The following is a 20,240-nucleotide window of genomic DNA, read 5'->3' as shown; positions in this document are numbered from 1 at the left end:
GCTTCTCCTTGCCTCTCATCTCTTCAGTAACACTCCACTCGTCTCTGAACTTCTTCTTCTTCTTCTTCCCAGCCTGCTTTTCTTCTGCCCCTTCTCTCACCTTTTTAATATTAAGCCAGCTTTTTCCACATCTCCTTATCCTCAACTCCAGGTGATGTACAGTAAAAGGGTGAGGCTGTTTCATTTTCACTGCACTACATGTATATTGCAGGTACTACATGTGATATACATGTCAGACACCTGCACGTAATGAAGAGAGCAGTAAGAGTCATAACGGCCTGTTCAAGGCTTATGTCTGCTGCTTCAGTGCATTCATTCACTTTAGACTGGTTTCTGCTAATTGTGTGAACTGAGTATGAAGCCAGCATCATGACCTCGACATCCTGATCGCTCCGGTTCTTCTCTCGCCGTCTCCCAGCACCCATTTAAAATAATTGACTCCTGGTTATGTTTGCACCAGTTTGCACCAGTTTTTCTTTTACTTCAATGAATGTAGGGTTTCCTACTCTCTACTCTACTATTTACATAAGAAATGAATACACTTGCTTAATACACTGTGTGTTATACATTTTAAGTCACCAGGTTAATTGATTATGGCTGATATGTTGCAGATAAAGGTCTCAATCAGTCACAATCGTGTGTGTGTGTGTGTGTGTAGAAACTCAGGCAGCACTGCTGGTCCGAGCACTGGAGTGAGGCTGATTTATGAAGTTTGATATTCAACAGCTGGAAGCACTTTTTTGATGTCATCAGCTCCGTGTGGATGGCATCAAATATTCCCTGAGGGTCTCTCTTGGAGAGGCTGACGGGACCTCTTCACTGCCTCTGTATTCTCCTCCAAAACAACCTCTGGCTGGAATTCCCAATTGTTGCTGTATCCTGTATCCAGCAGGATCCAGGTTTTGGTTTTTAGTGGTATGAATCATTTTCATTCATCACTGTTTTATTGGTTGTGCAGAGCAGACGAGCTGAAAATAGTTTTTTTTTTCTTCCTTTTTTTTTCCTTCTTTGTAATTTCTACTGAATTATTGCTGTAATATTTGAACTATGCAGGATACTCGGGCTGAAAATAAAGTGAGAAACATCTGATTCCCTGGTTCCCAGCAGCCGTGCTCCCGGCCACCATCACCACCCTGACAAGTCTATTACACATACTTAAAAACTCACACCTAATAATAGACTTGGACTTGAACTCAGACAGACCCCGTACACTTAAAGTACTGTGGATACACACAACACCAGATTGAGTGACTACAAATTTAGACGTGTGTGTGATCCAAGCTTGGCTGCAGTCGTTGAATTGCAGACGTACAGTGCATGTCACTGTATGTTTTTAAGATTAACTGGTCACTGTGAATCAGCGTGGATATCTAAAACACAGCTAATTATCCTCTTTGTCACTCATCAGTTTTCCTCTCTCTGCCCCTCCTGATCCCTGTGAATCATCTCTCTCTAGCTCGTCTCCTAATTGCCCGGCCAAGTGTTTCCCCACTGATGGTTAATGCTTGAGGAGTTGCCAGCAAAATCTGCCCGTACATTAGCAGTAAGGGCTTGCGTATGTCATGCATGCGATGCAAGACACACACAAATAAATGTCAGCTTGAGCGGTTGATGGCTACTGAGATTACAATTTCATTGTTCCTTACTGAATCATGCCGTGTGATAAATAGTCCCTTCATTTGTCTGGAAATGGCTCCATGCATCATCTCTGATGGTATGAATTAATATTGGATTGCAGAGCTTATCACTCTTTATGGGTTGTGGTCATGCGATAGCGATAGCGCGCTCTTGTGTGTTGCCCTTTTCATCACATTGTCATCAGTTACATTATTTTCCTGCGTCTCCTTTCATCTCCACAATTCACAACGTATTTGTTTTGTAGCGTTTAAACAGGAACATTATTGAAATGCAGGAAACGCCGTCTCGTGTCGTGCAGACCGGCGGAGCCCTGCATGGGGTTGCGGGGGGGGGGGGGGGGGGGTTTATCTAGTTAAAGCCGTTTCCATTTGTTGCATTTCAAAGTGTAAAATGTACAAATCTCATTTCAATCCCTTCATCTCTTCATCTGTTTCAATCTAACACACACACACACACACACACACACACACACACCCACACACACACACACACACACACACTGCATCTGTGCATGTTTGTGTGTGTGTGATTCAAGCCTCCCCTGGTTGATCTGTAGCAGTTCCCTTCTGTACTTTCCCTGGAAGAGTCATGTGGAGTCCTTTTCTAAGAACCAGCGCAGTGAGAAAAACATTCCAGGGGTTGCTTATAGGAAGGACTGATGTCAGTACAGCAGATTTGGATCAGCTTCTCTCGGCTTGTTCATTCAGGGAAACTACGCATCAGGTTTGGAAGTAGCTAAGGGCTCTCAGTCTGCTAAACTCAGCATGCACAGGAAACATTTTCTTATAAATACTGATAAAATATGAATTGCATCACATTTGTTTGCTCGGTTAAGATGGGATTGGCTAAGAATAGAGAGAGCGCACACTGAAGTCAGCAGCGTGTTTCAGCAAATCCTCCCTGTGTCTGAGTGTGTCTGTGCCAGCTATCATCGCTAGATTGCTGCAATCTCTTTTAGAGCATAGTTTGTTGTTTCTCAAATTATTGTCAAGATATCAATTTACAAACAAGCAGACGCATTCACACAGGCAAAAACTCAAATGTTTTGTTTGTTCATACTTTAAACTGGCAACTAAAGGCCACAGGAGTGCTGGAGGTGAAGAGAAGTTCATCCTTCATTTCTCCTTCCTTGTCATGTCTCCTCCTCTTTGCAGCTCTGGCTGGAGGCCAGCGCTGTCGATGCCATCTTCCCACTTCTGCTTCTGCTCCTGCCAGTCTCTGTGTTTTTACATACTTGCACCTGAAACAACAAGTGTTTTTATTTACCAGGCTTAAGGTGACATCTCCAAGTGTTTTAGCCAAGCAGCTTTCCAAAATCCAATGACATCCAGTTTAAATTTCTACATTATATTTAGTGTCATCGTCAAGGTAGTTTGAACAAACTTTCACAGGTGTTTCTTTATTACACAAGGAAAAAAAAACAGCAAATCCTCACATTTGAGAAGCAGAAACCATGTCATGTTTGAACATTTTAATTTGAGGTTTTCTAGCTATTATCTTGAATTGATATTGAGAAACTTGTGAATTTATAGTTACATTTGGACCCTGGAGTACTGTATGAAACAGTAATCGGTTGTTGTGTCCTCACTGCTGATTAACCAAGAGCCAAGATGTTAAACAATTTCACACTGTACATTAGAGACATGTTTTCTGTTTGTGTTTCAGGAGTGTGGTTCCCCCTGGCTGAAGAGACGTGTGTCCAGCAGCATCTCTCCACCCAGGACCCACTGTGTTGCTACTGCGCCCATGAGGTAACGTCCGGACCTACCGCCCCCTCATTACCACCCTTGGTCCATCCATCTCCCTCCCCTCTGTCCCTTCCTGCCCTGGACCTACCCAGCCATGGGCCAGAAGATCTCAGCCAGTATTAAGTCAGTGGATGTAAGAGGGGAGCCCTCGTATCATCCGGTGCGCCGCGAGCTGCGGGGCCCAGATTTCTGTCGGCCCCCCAGGCTGGACTTGCTGCTGGACATGCCAGCGGCCAGTCCTGAGACTCAGCTTCGCCACGCCTGGAACCCCGATGACCGGTCCCTCAATGTCTTTGTAAAGGAGGACGACAAGCTGACGTTCCACCGACACCCAGTAGCACAGAGCACAGACTGTATCCGAGGCAGGGTGGGCTACACCAGGGGCCTCCATGTTTGGAGGATTCACTGGCCGGCCAGACAGAGAGGCACCCATGCTGTCGTGGGCGTGGCCACCGCTGAAGCACCTTTACACTCGGTGGGCTACATGGCCCTGGTGGGCTCGGACTCTGAGTCCTGGGGCTGGGACCTGGGTCGGAACAGACTCTACCACGATGGAAAGAACCGGCCCGTGTCCACGTCGGCGCCCACGTACCCCTGTTTCCTGGAACCAGACGAGTCTTTTGTGCTTCCAGACTCTCTGACAGTAATACTAGATATGGATGAAGGGACGCTGAGCTTCATGGTGGACGGACAGTATCTGGGAGTCGCTTTTAGAGGGCTAAAGGGCAAGAGACTGTATCCCATCGTCAGTGCTGTGTGGGGACACTGTGAGGTTTCTATTCGCTACGTCAACGGACTAGATCGTGAGTGGCACAACTGACACACACACACACACACACACACACACACACACACACACACACACACACGAAAAAGCCAGTCAATCACAGTATAATTTTTAAAAGTGACTGTACAGGGGTTGTGTAAGTTGAGCTGTTACTTAAGTTTTTCTTTTGGCTGCCACAAAAGTTAGTGCCACTGAAATGTAAAATTGTAAAAGCGAACTTTTGTCATGTTTCTGCAGATCTTGTATTCGATGTAACGGTCTTCACTCATTGGCCTCAACACCTGCTAATTCCTTCTGCTGCTTGTTTGCTGCCACAAAGCTGCACATTGGAGCCGTATGATTTATCAAAATCTGTTAAATGGCAGCATTTAGAGAAGCAGCTTCCAAAGTAAAAGTTTTTTTTTTTTTTTGTCCTGATAATATAGGAGGTGGTAAAATGCCATTGGTGTGTGTAGATGGTTTTTGCCTACATACATAATTGATGTCAAAATGCATTTATCTCTGTGACCTTTCCAGGCTTAATACCTGCGTCAGTTCAGCATTCCTCCTTATTATCAGAACAGTAAATAGTAAGGGGAGGAGCGGTTCGGCTTTTAAGAGTTTTTTTTTCTAATGAGCAGCATTGTTATTTTTGTATAAAAATTACAGACTGAGGTCATCAACATAAAGTGCAGCATAAACCGAACACACGGCACACTGCTCTGTTCGTTCTGTTTTCATGTTCCTGTGCAAAGAGATGAATTTGTCCACAATCTCAGCAGCAAGATGAGATCGACTTGCAGTAACGTCCCCTGCTTTAGAGAAAATGTACCCGGGTCAGCGAGGTAACATTGCACAGGCAGCTGGGCAACATGAGGACACTAATGCTCATTGCTTTTCCACCGTGCAAGTCGATCTGCATCCATGTGCTCTCCTCTGTAGTAAAGAGCTCTACAAATAGCTCTGCGATGGCAGATTATTTCAGGCGAGCAAATGATGTCTCTGATGCCTCTTGGTCTGCGGAGGACGAACTTGCCACCAGGGTTTCACTCTGTCGACCCTGCAGAATGACATGTCAAATAAAACATTGAGTTTTGAAAATATGTACAATAAAAAAAAAAAAAAAAAAAACAAAGCGTTCTCTACTGTACAGTGGGGAAAAGGCACAAATATGGTGTCTTTGGTTTAAGAAATAGAGCAATGGTATTTAGTTCTATAAAAGTAAAAGATAGAAAATAGAACAATACTTGCTCTTCAATTTCCATAAGCTCTTTGGTGAATCACTGCATATTTTCTGCTGTGAGGCTTCCTCAGGGTAAGGCACGGACCTGAACCGTGGATCCAGGGCTGTGGCTCTGTGCAGATAGTCCTGAAAATCAGGATTTGTGTATCTGCCCTCCAGGTCTCTAGACGTCAGAGTCATGCCTACTCTTAGTGTGGCTGCAATGGTATCTTTGCTGTTCTAACATCTGTGAAATATGTGGGATTTTTAATTTCTACAAGTATGTTTTAAGTAGTAACTGTCTGTGTGACTAATTTCTAAATACCGACACCTCGTCTTAGCTCTCCAGAAGTACACAGGATTTTAGGTTTAAGGCGAGACTGAGGAGACTTTCCTCACAGATTTGTCCTTTTTTTCTTCAGACAGCGTGGAGGATTGATATGCAGTGCCCATTTCTGTCTGCACTGATCTATAAAAAGCCCACAATGAGAGGGACTGCTGCTTTGTTTACCGATAGGAAGCGGCTTAAACACGCTCTCTGTGTACTATTTCTAGTCTGCTTCCCTCCATCGCTTCTTAGTGAGTCTCAAATCTCCAGACAGTCGTACTTTAACACACCCAGGGAGTAAAACAAGAAAACTGGGTCCGACTCTCTGATGTAATTTGTAATATCTGTTTACCACTCTCCTGAAGTCACCAGAACGATCAGTATGTCCATGTCAGCTCGACCTTCTCCATGTCGTCATTCCAACTAGTTGAGTCATTTCAATCATGACAACTGCACCTCAGATTGTGCAGTCTTCAGTCCTCCCTCTCGCATTAGTCTGCACGTTGCACAAAGACCCAAAGCAGGCTGGGGGCGTTGCTGACAGTGAGGCCTGGACACTGTGTCCATGGCTGTGAGCCGTGTGTGTGTGTGTGTCCGTCCGGGTGGACAGCAGCCAATAGTGGAGGAACTCTGGAGGATGTCCCAGTGTGTCTCTTAGCTCAGAGTCTGGCCTTGCATTGTAGGGAAGTGTGTGTGTGTGTGTGTGTGTGTGTGTGTGTGTGTGTGTGTGTGTGTGTGTGTGTGTGTGTGTGTATAAACAGCTTTCACACGCATGATGTTGTATGGCCCATATTGTGATGGTAAAATGATGAAATCTGTCAGACATTTGAATGATCATTGTTACTGCACAAATGTGACCCAGCTCTTGTTCTCAGCTTTACACGTGTCCAACCGATACGGTTCCACAATAATTCACTCTGCTTCCGTCGTAAAGTTGGAAAACACAAACTTTTATACCACAGGTGCCACAAGCAGGTCAAATCCACTGAATTTTCTTTTCTAAAATATAAACTAAACATGACGGGAGACGGTCATGCAGAACCGTATTATCCCACAGCTGAAATAAATGAGTAAGGTGCAGTCTCTTAAAGTGACAGTACCTAATTACCAAAGAAAGATGAATGAAACAACTTATCCTACACATGAAATATAACCTAAAATCAAATTTAAATAAAACTGTGATGTACATCTTCTAGGAATATCAAAGAAAACTGTGAGAAAAATAACAAGCTAATCCTTGCTTCATGCATTGTCGCCTGTGATTTATGAAGTTTTTCTCGAATAATACAGCATGTAAGTTGCTCTACTGCGAATATTTTAATTGCCAAGTACAATACCTGAACAATATATACAGCTCCGTTGGTTCACGTTGTGACAGGCAAATATGTAGCTCAACCCTCATCGAATGTGAAGTTCCACACCTTTCTTATCATCTTGCTGTTCTGTAAAATTAGTAGTGATACACAGAGGCAAGTTGGAGCTTGAGAAGTGTGTGAATTGTTTGATCTATCGATATGTTTTCTGCTTTGACTAATGAAGCTTGAAGACGGCAAAACAGTTTGCTAATGGAAACGGCTGATGGTGCTAACTTAAGAGCTTGAACTTGCATCAATCACTTTGATTTGTTTCTTTTCCTTCTGCCTTTATTGTAGATATTAAAGATGATAGATGATGCATTAACAACATTATTCATATTGCCATTATTCACTCATATGTATTTGCGTAGTAAAGATAGCATAGCATGATATCAGTTGATTTTTGAAGCACTTGTCTTCTGACAGAGAACACGAGAGAGATGACTGTATGATGAAGAATGGAGGCATCAATATGTATGCTCGGCGATGGCGGCGCTCCCCAATTCCCACATCTCGCTTCCATGTGTCCTCGTATAGAAACTCAAAGAGGATTCACACTTTTTGTTCACTTTCTGGGTTTGTGGTCTTTTGCTCGTCTTGTAGTCTCTTCACGTCCTCTTCTTTTCCCTCCCCTCCCTCTCACTTCAACCCTTTTTATTTTCCCATCTCTTACTCCCTGGAAAGCAAGATGAGATAAATATCCTCTCACTTTTCTCTCCTGTCTGTATTGTCCCTTAATACCCTGCATTAATGCAGTTTTCTCATCTTTCCCGCGTTTCAACGAACACGCAAGTCCTGCAGCCCTCAGTCCCAGAGACACTTAAAAAGCCAACTCTACTGAGACATGATTTTTGTCAGTTATCATACCTCTGACTTGCTAACGTATCTAAGAACAAGACAATGGAGTTGCTGGATCTCGCCGTCCTCCTTCTATTCTAGGAAAGCCGTCTTCTTCTCTCCATCACAACAAGCCTCCTAACGCCGCAGTGGCCCGGAGAGCGCAGCGGCAAAAGCTGAGCCAAACTCATTTACACCTGAACGAGGCAGTCCAGAGAGGAGGAAGCGTTTCACACACTCCACTGACATGAATGCCCTCCCCTTTTGCAATGAACCCTGTGTGACTCCAGCTCTTATTGTGTTTTATCGCCTCCCTTCTGTTCTCCTTTCTCCTGTCTTCTTCCTCTTCCTCCTCCTAATCCTTTCTTTCAGTGTTTACACACCCAGTTGTGGTGGCAGTTGCTGTGGAAACGGTTAAGATGACTTTTTGGTGGGTGGTTAATTGTTGACCAGGCAGCTTTCTCGCTAGTTTGTCGGCCGAGGGGCTTGCCCTATGTAAATGATGTGTCGTCTTTCTGCCCGTCAGAGCTGTTAGCAATACTCACAGCACAGATACAAGCTGCAACTTGGGGGTTGAACTGATGCACTGCTTTAGAGAAAGCTGCTGTAGATTAGAAATCAGCCACCTGGTGCTGTTTGGCTTGTTAGAAAGAGCATGACGCAGTGGTTGAACACACGTATACTTAACTGGGCTCCAGGTTAACACATCATTAGGTTAAAATTACCCTAATTTGGGACCTCCCAGTCTCATCTTGTTTTTCAGCATTCTTACTTGTGTTATTGCGTTTTACGTTGTGCTGTTATACAATTCATTATTATGAGTGAATGTGGTTCGACCGTGAGAGATGTTCACACAGTTACTGTGGTTTTCCCTGTTGCATACAGTTGGTGTTGTAGTATTGAGTTTAAGTATGATGCAACCGGTAAATCTCAGGTGAAAATCCCTTCTCATAATGTCAAAGCCCATGTTTTCTGTCTTCCTCGGTTTTAACAGCCAGACACATTTTACCTTAATCAAAAAAATTGCAGCTCCCGATTTAGGATTTTGATAATATTTTGATTAAATCCCCAATATCAACCTATTCATTGTCCTTTTTAAGAGAAGGAGGCAGTCATATCTGATCAATTCATGTAAGGATTTCACCTTAAAGGAGTCTCGGTCAAGCTAATTGTAAATAAGGACTCGCTCTGGGAGCAGCTCCACTTAATTTTTAAACCGTCTTTGAGGAAATGAAAAATCCTGGCTGTTAAATCATTGTCATAGTGACTCTGATTTTTAAACACCCGGAGGCAAACTAGCAATAATATCTCATTTTTTAATTTGAAGCATTTTATTCCGTCTAAAGATTTGTAGGTCAAAATGTGATGATTCACCTGTGATCTATCAGGGCGGCCACTGTGACTGTTCTGCATTCATATTCAATGAGAGCTGTTTGTTGTTTGAGCAGGGCTGGTGATGCATCTGTTTCTCGTCAGAATTTCATCCGTTTTGATGCACCTACTCTAACCCTGTTACCCAAGGCTTAGTTTTGGAACAGTGGTGATAAAAACACGGAGCCAGCTGACCAAAAACACTGATTGAATGAACAAAGCCTGGTTTATTGTTGGGATGATTGTACCCTTTTCCGACTTATGATTTATTTTAGCCCTCTTGAATGTATTCTGTGTACTCTGTTATTGTGTAAACAAAACCCTTCTGCCATATTTTGCTCATGTTCCAAAACTGTCCAGTGGACACAAATCATGCACTTCTCTTTTCTAACACATCCGTTTTTACAGCTAGGAAAAAGCTTTGTTCAGTTTTTGTGAAAACAAGACTAAAGCTCTAGGGAAAAACTGAAATTTTAAATATTATTTGTTTTCTGTGAGGAGCATAGTCAAAAAGAAAGTTATTGAAACTTGGTGAATTTAATACTGTGTAATGTATGATTCCTACTTTGGCTATTTTCAGTCTAAAAATAAATAAATAAATATTCTCATTCGTCAAAAAAACTTGTTTAACCTCAGGCTAGAAATCTCTCCATGGATAAGTGCGTCATCCTTGCCAGTGTGTGTGTGTGTGTGTGTGTGTGTGTGTGTGTGTGTGCGCGATTGTTGAGTGGCGTGCACAAGTAGCTGTGTGCTGTTTGACAATGCACGCTATTACAGTGAGAGAGCTACACAAGGAGCAAGAGACCAAATTGATGGCAGTCCGCGCTTCGGTCTGGAGCTCACTAGCTTGGCGGTGCGAGGTAATAGGAAGTCAGATATTGTCAGCGGAAGGAATTCGGATCAGCTTCCGACTAGTTCAGTGAGCAATTGCCTTCCGCCCTGAGTGGACGCTTCAATTTGGACACCTGCGTCTTCCACTTAGGTGCAGGATGACGATTTGCTCTTTTTCGTCCTCCCTCCTGCTCACCTTGCCGCTCTGCTCCAAATTTCTTTTTTTTTACCTCATATGTCATTGACCTAATTCAGTCCATCCCGAAATACATTTTTCCCCCTTTGACCTGTCAGTGAACAGCATTTTGGTGCTGGGGGTGTGTCCGCACCTTAAGGGGCTGTATATGTAGACACATGCGCTCGTCATCTTAAAACTAGGTCACACAGCCCCCAGCAGCTTTATGCTAATCTGTCAGATAAGCATGGCTGGGGGTCTGCACCCGTTACCTGGGTCCGGCTGGTGTAGTGAAAGGAATGCAGAGTGATGTGGGAGGAGTTTAATGAAAAGTAAATTGGATCACGTGCTAAAAAGATGGGCCCGTCTTGCCTATTACTCCAAGCAGGACATAACTGGGTCGTGTTGTGTATGCAGTGCACACATACCCACATAAATTCAATTGGCTGCGGGCGCGAGAGTAGAGGAAACTGTGGGGAACTCTATAAGCCATCTCACCTCAGTGAGGGCAGACTAACTGACGCGCCGCCATCCCAAAACTTACCCCCACCCTCCTTCCTCCACTTTGTTCTCAATAAAGTGTCAAGTAGGTGTGCGAATCGGCCAGCCAGGCGCTCAGTCGTCCTGAACCTCTCTCTCCCACGCTCCATCTCCTCTTTAGTGTGCCGTATATCTGTCAGAAACTGGTCTCCGGCCATTACAGAAAAGACGTGACTGCTTCAGAGGAAAGGGAGGAAGAGAAAATGTAGATCTAGGCAGTTACATGATGAATTTGAGGGAGGCGGAAAGCTGAAGAATATGAGCAAAGAGTTCCACTGTTCACCTCCACAACTGAAATGGTTCCAGATAATGAGCTTGGTTTAATTATTAATCCTGACTGTTCAGGGTCTTCATGTGTGATGGATGACATGCAGACTGCTTTAACAACACACACATACAGACTTTTGTTTCAGTGTTCATTGTTATATAGACTTGAAAGGACGTATGATGTAAATGTTTTGTAAATTTTATATATATATATCAAGTGGATGAACACAATATGAACTTCATGAATGAGGCCACTTCAGAGAAATGTTTTACTGGCATTGTGCACATTATTAATAATGGTGATATAAGCCAGTGCGTCCCATTTAAATTTGATGTTACCTTTGTCTTCAATGACTCATTAATGCCGACACTCATTTTGATCTCATTTGAGCAGAACTAGAAGTTGTTGTTTTTTTTGTTTTTTTTTTAACCACAACTTCAACCAGTTAGCAGTGTTGTTAGTCTGTCGCACCGGTTGATGGATTATAGTGTGCTCGGGACCACATGTCGCCCGGGGCAACCCTTTACCATAGAGACCAGCTTGTGTCAGCAGCGAGTGGCTGGTTTTCAGGTAGTGTGTAGCAGCGTCGCCTCTCTCAGGAGAGCAATGCAACTCCTTGTGGCGGCATCAATCTCGTTACTGCAAGCAGTCATGTTTCACTTTTGACATAATGAAAGTGCCGCACTTGCACTTTGCACTAGACATCTAATGACTCCATTTTTTTTTTTTTCTGGTACTGATGATGGAGGCAGGTACAGTAACTTCAGAGGTACTTCAGCATAATATATAGATGCTAGTTGAATGAAATGTACAGTAAATATACTTATTTCCACAGAAAGCTAACACGTTATTGCTTGAGTAATCCTAGTCTAACTCAAGATGTTATTTTGACTCATTTAGAGTAATGTGCAGCTGTCTCCTAGTTTTGGGGATCTCTTATCTTGCAGTAGAACATATGCTGAAATGACACTGTAAAAGTGTGATTTTCTTTACAGCTGCTCACATTGTTTAACTGTCTTTTATACTAAACTGCAACATTTTAAAAAGGCAGCAGCACAGGCAGCAAGTTTAGATGCACATGGTGCATGTAACGTGTGCATCTGTGACTATACACTCCCAGCAGAGTGACAGGAGCTGGTTGCTATGGAAACTACCTATATGCGGGGGTTGTGCTGATGAGCAAGTGATATGAGGGTAGACTGATTGATAGGTGCTGTCAGGTCCAAGCGGAAAGTACATCCATCTCTGGAGGTTCCTTGTGTGTGTGTATGTGTGTGTGTGTGTGTGGCTGTGATCTCTGTGTCCTCTGTTTATGAGAGCAGAGTTCACAAAGTGCGGGATGAACTACCAGCTGCTGTATTAGTCTTTAGTTTCTAACCTTGTAAGCTGTGATCGGCTAAAGAGTGAAACTGCCTTTGCACACAGAGGGGTAGTGAGCTGTTGGAGGGTTGTGATGTGATTGTCCTGCCAAGTGTTTCTCTAGCTGCTGTGAGGCATTATCAGCCGCGCGGTCTCAGTGCACACGTCACTGCGCGTTGTCCGAGCTCATTCAACATGTCTTTCCGATTTGGGCACTTACCATGTTGATGCGACTACAAATGAATCCACACTCTGCCACATGTCCCTGTGGTGCTCTTACAAAGGCTTTTCATTAAGCTCATGGAGAGTCAAATAAATCCACATAGCGATACTCTATTCTCTGCACCCTGTCAGCTGTTGTTCACTGGTGGGTTTCATTATTTCCCCTCACTGCTGTTTCAAAGGTCACTTTCCAGACCACAGTGGAGGAATTTGGGGAGAAAAGATCACTATTAATTGCAAATAACATTGCAGAGAAAAACACAGGAGTTTTATGAATCGATAAATCACTAGAAGGTTCATCATCAACTATCCTAGCAGAGACATTTAGTAAAGATCTCTGCTTTTAATTAGCATCTTGATGTAAGCTCAGTCGATGTTTATCTGATTCTTGTCCAGCCCTCACTTCAGATGAGCTCCTGCTTCCTTTTTAGCCGTGTTTGTGTGTTCACCGTTCAGTGGTCATGTAGCCACAGGGGCAGCACTTCATGCCCAGAGGAACGCCGGAGGTGTCTTGACGGGTTGAGTCTGCCCTGGTTCCACGAACACACTTCAGGCCAGATGTCACGTATTTGCAACATATTTGTTTGGTGGGGGGTCTCGGTTTGTGGTGATCTGGTGGACTTTTAATAGACTGTGGAGAGAAACGGCCCAATCAGTCACAGAGGAGGCTTGTCTGGCTTGGTGTGCTTGTCTGTGTATATGTGTGTGTGTGTGTGTGTGTGTGTGTGTGTTTTAAACAACCCCTTCATCTGTTGTAGCAACTGTATTTTTATTGTGCAAAATATGAAGCAAATCCATTAAAAAGTCATGCAGTATTAAAATGAGATTAAAAAGACTCAATAGCACACGGGACACGCACCATTGAGGAGGAGACTGAACACAGATGCAAAATCTCACTCATAACCTTGATGCTATGACTTATTGATACGAGCGTTTCAAGGCCTTTGCCCAGAAGAAAACTTTGTTAAAACATTGGTTCTATCAATAAATTATAGCGTCAAGGCCGTAAGTGTGTGTGTGTGTGTGTGTGTGTGTGACTGCTGTCTTTTGAAACTCTATGTTACTGTGTGTTCAGGCTAGTTCATGGTGACGACAACAAATTCCTCTTTTCAGTCTTTGCCCTGTCAGTTTGTGTGTATTATGTTTGTATGCGTGTGTAAATGCCCCTGCTCATGTCCTTCACACAGTGTGTAAGTGGACTCTGAGCAGCAGGAAGGCGGCTCCAGCAGATGGTGCTTCCAGGTGGAGCAGCTTGACATCCATAAAGGGGCAGCAGTTAAGAGTCTGTCTGTCTGACATGCATAGACAGCACTTACCTACTAAAAATTGGGTGGGAGGGAAGTTGTCACGTTCCACTGGCACACATTGACACCAGTGATGACATGTGTGTGTGTAGTGTGAATATTTTAATATTGTTAGCTGCTGCTGCTGCAGCTGCTTCTCTTCCCACTTGCCATTAACGTGCAGGTGATAGCAGTGTAATTAGAGAAGCGGTGAATTAAATCTACGGTTGGAAAAGGAAATTGGACACACTCTGCTTTCATTTGAACCACCTTTGGTTTATGAGGTCACTGACATTCAGCCACAGTAACTATAAGCATTAACTGTCCCTGTGTAAAAACTAAAAAAGTCTCCACCATGTTTATTTCATCGCCTACATCATCAGAGTGTTTTCATGCTGCCAGAATAATCATGGATGGCGCTCAAGTGTCCTCACTGTCAGTTTTCATTGATGTGAATACAAATGGACGTTACCTGTTCTGCTGGGTTTTTTTTCCCATTGAGTAAAGGGGGGAATTGATTCCAGGGTCTATGCAAGTGACTGACTTGGGTGCACAGGAGAAATCGTATTTTCTGTTCTATCAATATATTGATATATTTCCCACAGTGTATGAATTGATCTATTATGCTGCATGAAGCTCCTCGGTGTCCAATTGTGAATGTCTGGATTATTATCTATAGTGGGATACACACGTCTGCCTCTACTTATACCTGTCAGTTGTGCTTCTCACGCTGTGTGCTCATTTCTTTTCTACACTTCTCAAAAAAACAAACTCCGCAGTCTCTGGCTGTATGACCTTGTAAGAATAGAAGTGAATTACTTGTCCTAACATATTATCAGACAGTGTCATTTATTCACTTAATACCCAAGCAGCGTACCTTCACTTTATAGTGGATAGAAGTCACTTCAGTGGTCCCCAAGTGATGCCACTTGAGTCAGGATTGTTGAGGGTTTGGAAAGAAAAGTTAGGTCACAATAGCTGCTTCTAGCATCAAATAGCCAAATGTCAGTGGTCGAGTGGCATTGTGGGTAATGTATCTTTTTTTTTTTTGTGATGTGAATGCAAAGCTAAATCAGGGGAGTGTTCATTTTAAAAGGTTTTTCAAAGGTAAGTAAATGAGAGGATTACTTGGCCCTTGTTCAACCAGCTACGTGTTTTTTTCACAATTTGCAAACATGACTCTCCTCATACATGAGTAGGAGAGAATAATCTGAGAAGAGGGGCATGTACTCTGGTGTAAAACTCAGCTCTAAGTACAAACAAACAAACTCGGATCCAAAGAACCTATGACACGCTTGCAAGCTTCTACTCACCTTCCCTCTCTCCTCTGTCGCCCCTCACAGCGGAGCCCCTGCCGCTCATGGACCTGTGCAGACGAGTAGCTCGACTGGCCCTGGGCAGAGAGCGCATCCATCACATCGACACACTGCCACTGCCACAGACTCTCAAGAACTACCTCCAGTACCAGTGACCACACACACATTCACACGCACATACACACACAGAGAGATATGGGAAGAAGCTGAAGCCCACTTGTTCTTATTGTAACCAGCCTCCAAACTGAACTTAATCATAACCATCAGACATCTGCTGAGGATGGTGGACTACGACAACGACCACGAAAGGTGGTGAAGACGCCGCTGCGAGGGTTTTTTGTTTACACCAGTTTGGGATTTCCCATTTTGGATGTTTTTTTTTTATCTGGTTTTCAGCTTTTTGTTTGTTTGTTTGTTTTCCTTTTCGTTGCTGACTGCTGTTTCTCTCCTGGGCAGATGACCGAAATTAAAAGTGTGAGAGATTAAAAGAGAATATTGCAATCCAGTTTCCTGCTAATCATATATACACATATATATATATATATATATATGTGTGTGTGTACACATGTCCTCTGTCAGAAATGCCTTCAATGCTGTGGTTTTTTGGCGACAGTTTACCCAACACACTCTGTGGAAGCTTCCTCGGAAACATGTTGGTATGTATATTTATATTCCCAGCAACACAGCAGGCTCTGTGGAGACACAACAATCCCTTCAAGCCACAGGAGAGAGAGAGAGAGAGAGAGAGCAAGCATTAGAGAGAGAGAGAGAGAGAGAGAGAGAGTCAACACACAGATCTGTTTTTGTTAGTGTGTACACAGTCTAGTGCACATGGACTACATGTGTACAGTGAATGTGTGACTGTATAGAAACAAAGCCCACACTGTTTGTACTAAAAAGACAAGTCACTGACAAATGTGCAGTCCCCATCTACAGACTCAAAAACACAATTCTAGTCTGATTTGAGCATTTTGAATCCCCCTCCTCTGTCCTCTCTCCTCCCAGCCCCCCTCCCCTCCTCTCTCTCTCCCTCTCTCTCTCTCATCTCGTTGTGTGTCTCCCGGTCACTCACTCCAGTTTGATTTAAGCCTCCATCTTGTTTGGTGAACCCGAAGGACCTCGCCTGCTGTTGTCGGCTCTTTAGCTCCTGTAACGCTGATAGAGATTGATCTGAAGGTGTAGCTTTGTCTTTGACTGCTAATGTGCCTGCTCTGAGACAGCACACACATACAAACAAAGCACATTACCCCTCCCACCTTAAAAAAAAAAAGAAAAAAAAAGTTTTTAATGCTGCTTTTTCTTTTTCTGTTCTGCCGTTTTACCCTCGTGGGTTTTTATCCTGGATTTACTTTTGAAAATTATTGTCTTAAAATTAGATTTTTTTTTTATTTTTTATTTTTTTTAGGTTTTCTTTTTTTTCTGTGGGACTGGACGTCTCGCTCCTATGGTGGAAGAATGTGCTGCCATTAGACTCTTTTAAATGTGAATAAGAATAAACTCAGCTAAACTCGCAAATCCTCTCATGTGTGCTCTTTGATTATCATCAATTACAGGACCATAGATGTGCTGTGTTTTATTGATCATTCGCTAAACAGGGATTGTCCAGCTTAGCAACCCCGACCACAGCTGAATGAAGAGCTCTGAATTTTTCTTACCAAATTACATTAGACTGTATTTACTATATAAAAAGTTTTGAGGGTGGTCTCTAAACTCTAAACGAGCAAAACTGCAAGGAATTGATTAAACAGTGTGTTTATCTGCTCTAATATAAGCTGCAAACATTAGCATGCCCAGCGAACTAGCTCACTATCCACAGTAGAAATGTGTCATTGTTTAAAAAGGCTTGTCATTAGCTGACTATGTTAAGTAGGGTAACACTAATGTTAGAAAAATAACTCTTGTTGTACTGGAGCATCCACCATGTGACAACCAAGCTGCCTGTATGTCGGTTTATAGCCGTGGCTGGCGACCTTTTTTCTTTTAGACGTTCTGGTCTAGTTTTAGTTTTTGATCATTTTAAATGCTCCCAGGTTTGAGCCTCTGATGTTTTTTAATCCATAACACAACTCCTGTGTATTGTATTGTCTTCTACTGTCCCCCTAAAGGACAATAGTAACTTCTTAACTGAATTTTCAGATTTTATTGCTGGCGTGGTTTTAAAATATGATAAAATAATAATGGTAGGTGATTTAAGTTTCCATGTAGATGACAATACAAACATGTCCACATCTGCTTTTAATTTTATTCAACATACTCATACGAAATCTTATCCTTGACCTGCTCTGGTCTTCACAGTGGGTGTTTCGTTACACTCCAGACTTCATCTCTGATCATAAATGTGTTTACCTAGAAATGTGTTTACTTAGAACCCTTTAACCTAGAAGCGTACTGTGCTCTACATCTGCTGCTTTCTTTTCAAATGCACATTCTGGTGTAGTCCAGGGGATATTTCAGCCTTCCCAGGTTGGTGATTTGGTAATCTGTTATAATAATGCTAGCCAGGCTCCTTTTAAATATTTCAGTACCTCTATAGCAGAGATCAACTGTGCCTGAAGTCACCTCTATTCAACCTATTCTGGAAAAAACACATCTTGATTCTGCTGCAGCCCAGAGCCATAGACCAATCTCAAAGTTGCTTTTTCTCTTCAAGATCTTAGAAAAGGTTTTCTGTAAGCAACGTGTGGTTTTTTTAGATGAAAACAATTTATTTGACAAACTCCAGCCTGGTATCCATGAAAGCCCCAGCACAGACACAGCTATAATCAGATCATGGTGCAAACTACATTTTGGTCCTTGATTTAAACACTGCTTTTGAAATCATAGATAATAACATTTTACTAGATCTTCTAAAGAAGTGGGTTGAGGTATCTGGCACAGCACTTCATGGTTCTGCTGTTTCATCGGAACTTCTCTTTGTCTGATTCTGCGCCTCTAACACGTGGAGTTCCTCTTGGATCTGTTCTGGGGCCTGTTTTATTCTCTCTGTACATGCTTCCTTTAAGGCGTATCATTCATCAGTTTTCTATTTGTGAAATCTGTCTATTTTACAAGATTGTCTAATGCAATAAGGTGGTATATGTCCCAGAATGTCCTGCTGTTAAATCATAACAAAACTGAAGAGTCACCCACAGATTTCTGAAGAGCAGTTCAGCTGAAGAGAGTCAGCTGTTTCACTATCGCCATCTTGGCAGTGCCTGACTCCGTCTAACTCCAGGCTAATCCACAAATGGTGAAAGAGGTGTGGCTTGTGTGGAGCTGAGACTTTGGTGCATGCCGGTTTGTGGCAAGCATACGCTCGTCAACTTGTCACAGGTACAGTTGTCAGAGGAGGAAATTAGCTAAAGAGACCAAAACTGTTTTTTTGTACTAGGCTGCAAACATGTTTATTTCTGCTGTAAAGTTGGGCATTTTAACATGGGAGGACTTAGAGGAACTAAAGTTTTTTGCACTTAAGTGTTGACCTCATTTTTCAGCCCTGTGGTTACCACTTGCTTCGAGCTCAACGCTGGTCATTTTGATTCCCAGGTAAAACCTATAGAAACATCTTAAGTCAGTTGAATGCATGTTACTTTAACGTCGTAAACACTCCTTCTGTGATAGAAAAATCCTGTGTTGCTGTCAAAGCCTCCAGATGCTGGTTGTGCTGTGGTGTCAAGATGAGCCAGCACCAGACTGGATTCCCCATCCCAGGACAGGCTTTGAACACAGAACAAAGCCTGTTGTGTGATCAAAGTTCAGCTCAGCGTGGCTTTCCCTGGCACTGCCAACAGAAAACCCATTAATGTTCTGCAGCCGAGAGCAGCCCGTGTTGATAATATCATAATCGCACTGAGAAGCATAGCTCCCACTGCTTTTAGCTGCGTCTGAGAGGGGAGATGACCTGCACTCACGCAGGAGAATTGATGGACACTGACATTTAATACTTTAATCATGATGATGGTAATGTGTCTGTTGACTTTAATAATGATATCTGGCTGAACACCATGCCACAGTGCACGTGTTCGTTGACAATTTGACATCAGAATAAACGCAAAAACAAAATAGTGAAATGCAAGTCACTCCAGAGAGAGTCTGCAATTGATCCCCAGCTGTCGCTCATGTCTGCCATACAGCAACATAGTGCTCTTCAATAATGCAGGGACCAGCCCTTTCAATGATTATTGAACAAGCCTGAGAGTTAAAGCTAATGACTTGTTTGATCTGGTTAAAAGTGACTTGGCATTGCTAGATCCATATTTAGCATCCTGTTGACAGTGAGGCTTCACTTCAATTCATCTCGCTGTCTTTTCCTCTGCCTCCTCCACATTCTGTCGACTTCCTCTCCTGTCTCCATTTTACTCTGCTCAGCTCAGGCTATTTAAATCCTCCCCTCGCTGTTTTCCATCTCAGAGCTTTAACTTCTGCCTCACCTGCTTTAACTGAAGGTAAGTTAAGCTATGAGGAACTATTTGCGATAAAGTAATTGCTACTGTGTGCCTTCCTCTTCCCTTTTCCTCTTGCAAGTTGCTTCCCTTTTCCTCCTCCATGTGTAAATGTTATACATATGCATATATGGACGGCAGCAGCAGGGTGAACTGAGGAAGAGATGGATGGTTGGAGCCCGGTTGTCTGCTACGGAGATGAGCAGAGATCCATAATTTATGGAGGAAAAATCCTGCGCCCGCTTTGCTTGGTAAGTCATGTAAAAGCTAACATTTAATATTTCTCCTCACTCTTGGGTCTCTCCTCCAGATCACACGCAGAGATATCTTCAGAGGACAAAATTCCTCAAAGTGAAGGATGTTTCTTTGACCTACTTGGAGGATTTTTTTTTTTTACAGTCACAGATGATAAGGATGCGACTGCACTGCATTTATGTCCAATCTGTGTTCAGCAGCACCAACATCAAAGAGACATTATCCCTTCCTGTCTTGTTGACTTTTGGGTTCAAGTTTTCGATTAATCGTAAAGTTCAGAGTTTCAGAAGAAATTTTTTTTTTTT

The 20,240-nt window shown here is 43.0% G+C and overlaps 1 protein-coding gene across 2 annotated transcripts in view; it reads left to right on the top strand.

Annotated features, from left to right (window-relative positions):
- LOC130168217 (SPRY domain-containing SOCS box protein 4-like) overlaps window positions 1–16,768 on the top strand; it is a 37,696-nt gene extending 20,928 nt beyond the window's left edge. For both annotated transcript variants that reach the window (XM_056374899.1, XM_056374900.1), the window contains 2 exons: window positions 3,304–4,189; window positions 15,287–16,768. In XM_056374899.1, the coding sequence (XP_056230874.1) occupies window positions 3,481–4,189; window positions 15,287–15,414 (837 nt within the window). In that variant the 5' untranslated portion in view covers window positions 3,304–3,480 and the 3' untranslated portion in view covers window positions 15,415–16,768. The remainder of the gene's footprint in view (window positions 1–3,303; window positions 4,190–15,286) is intronic.
- The last annotated feature ends 3,472 nt before the right edge of the window (window positions 16,769–20,240 follow it).

Source organism: Seriola aureovittata, chromosome 4 (assembly GCF_021018895.1).
Source record: "Seriola aureovittata isolate HTS-2021-v1 ecotype China chromosome 4, ASM2101889v1, whole genome shotgun sequence".
Classification (NCBI taxonomy): domain Eukaryota; kingdom Metazoa; phylum Chordata; class Actinopteri; order Carangiformes; family Carangidae; genus Seriola; species Seriola aureovittata.
The sequence above is the reverse complement of the archived record's forward strand: the minus strand, read 5'-3'. Positions and strand labels throughout refer to the sequence as shown.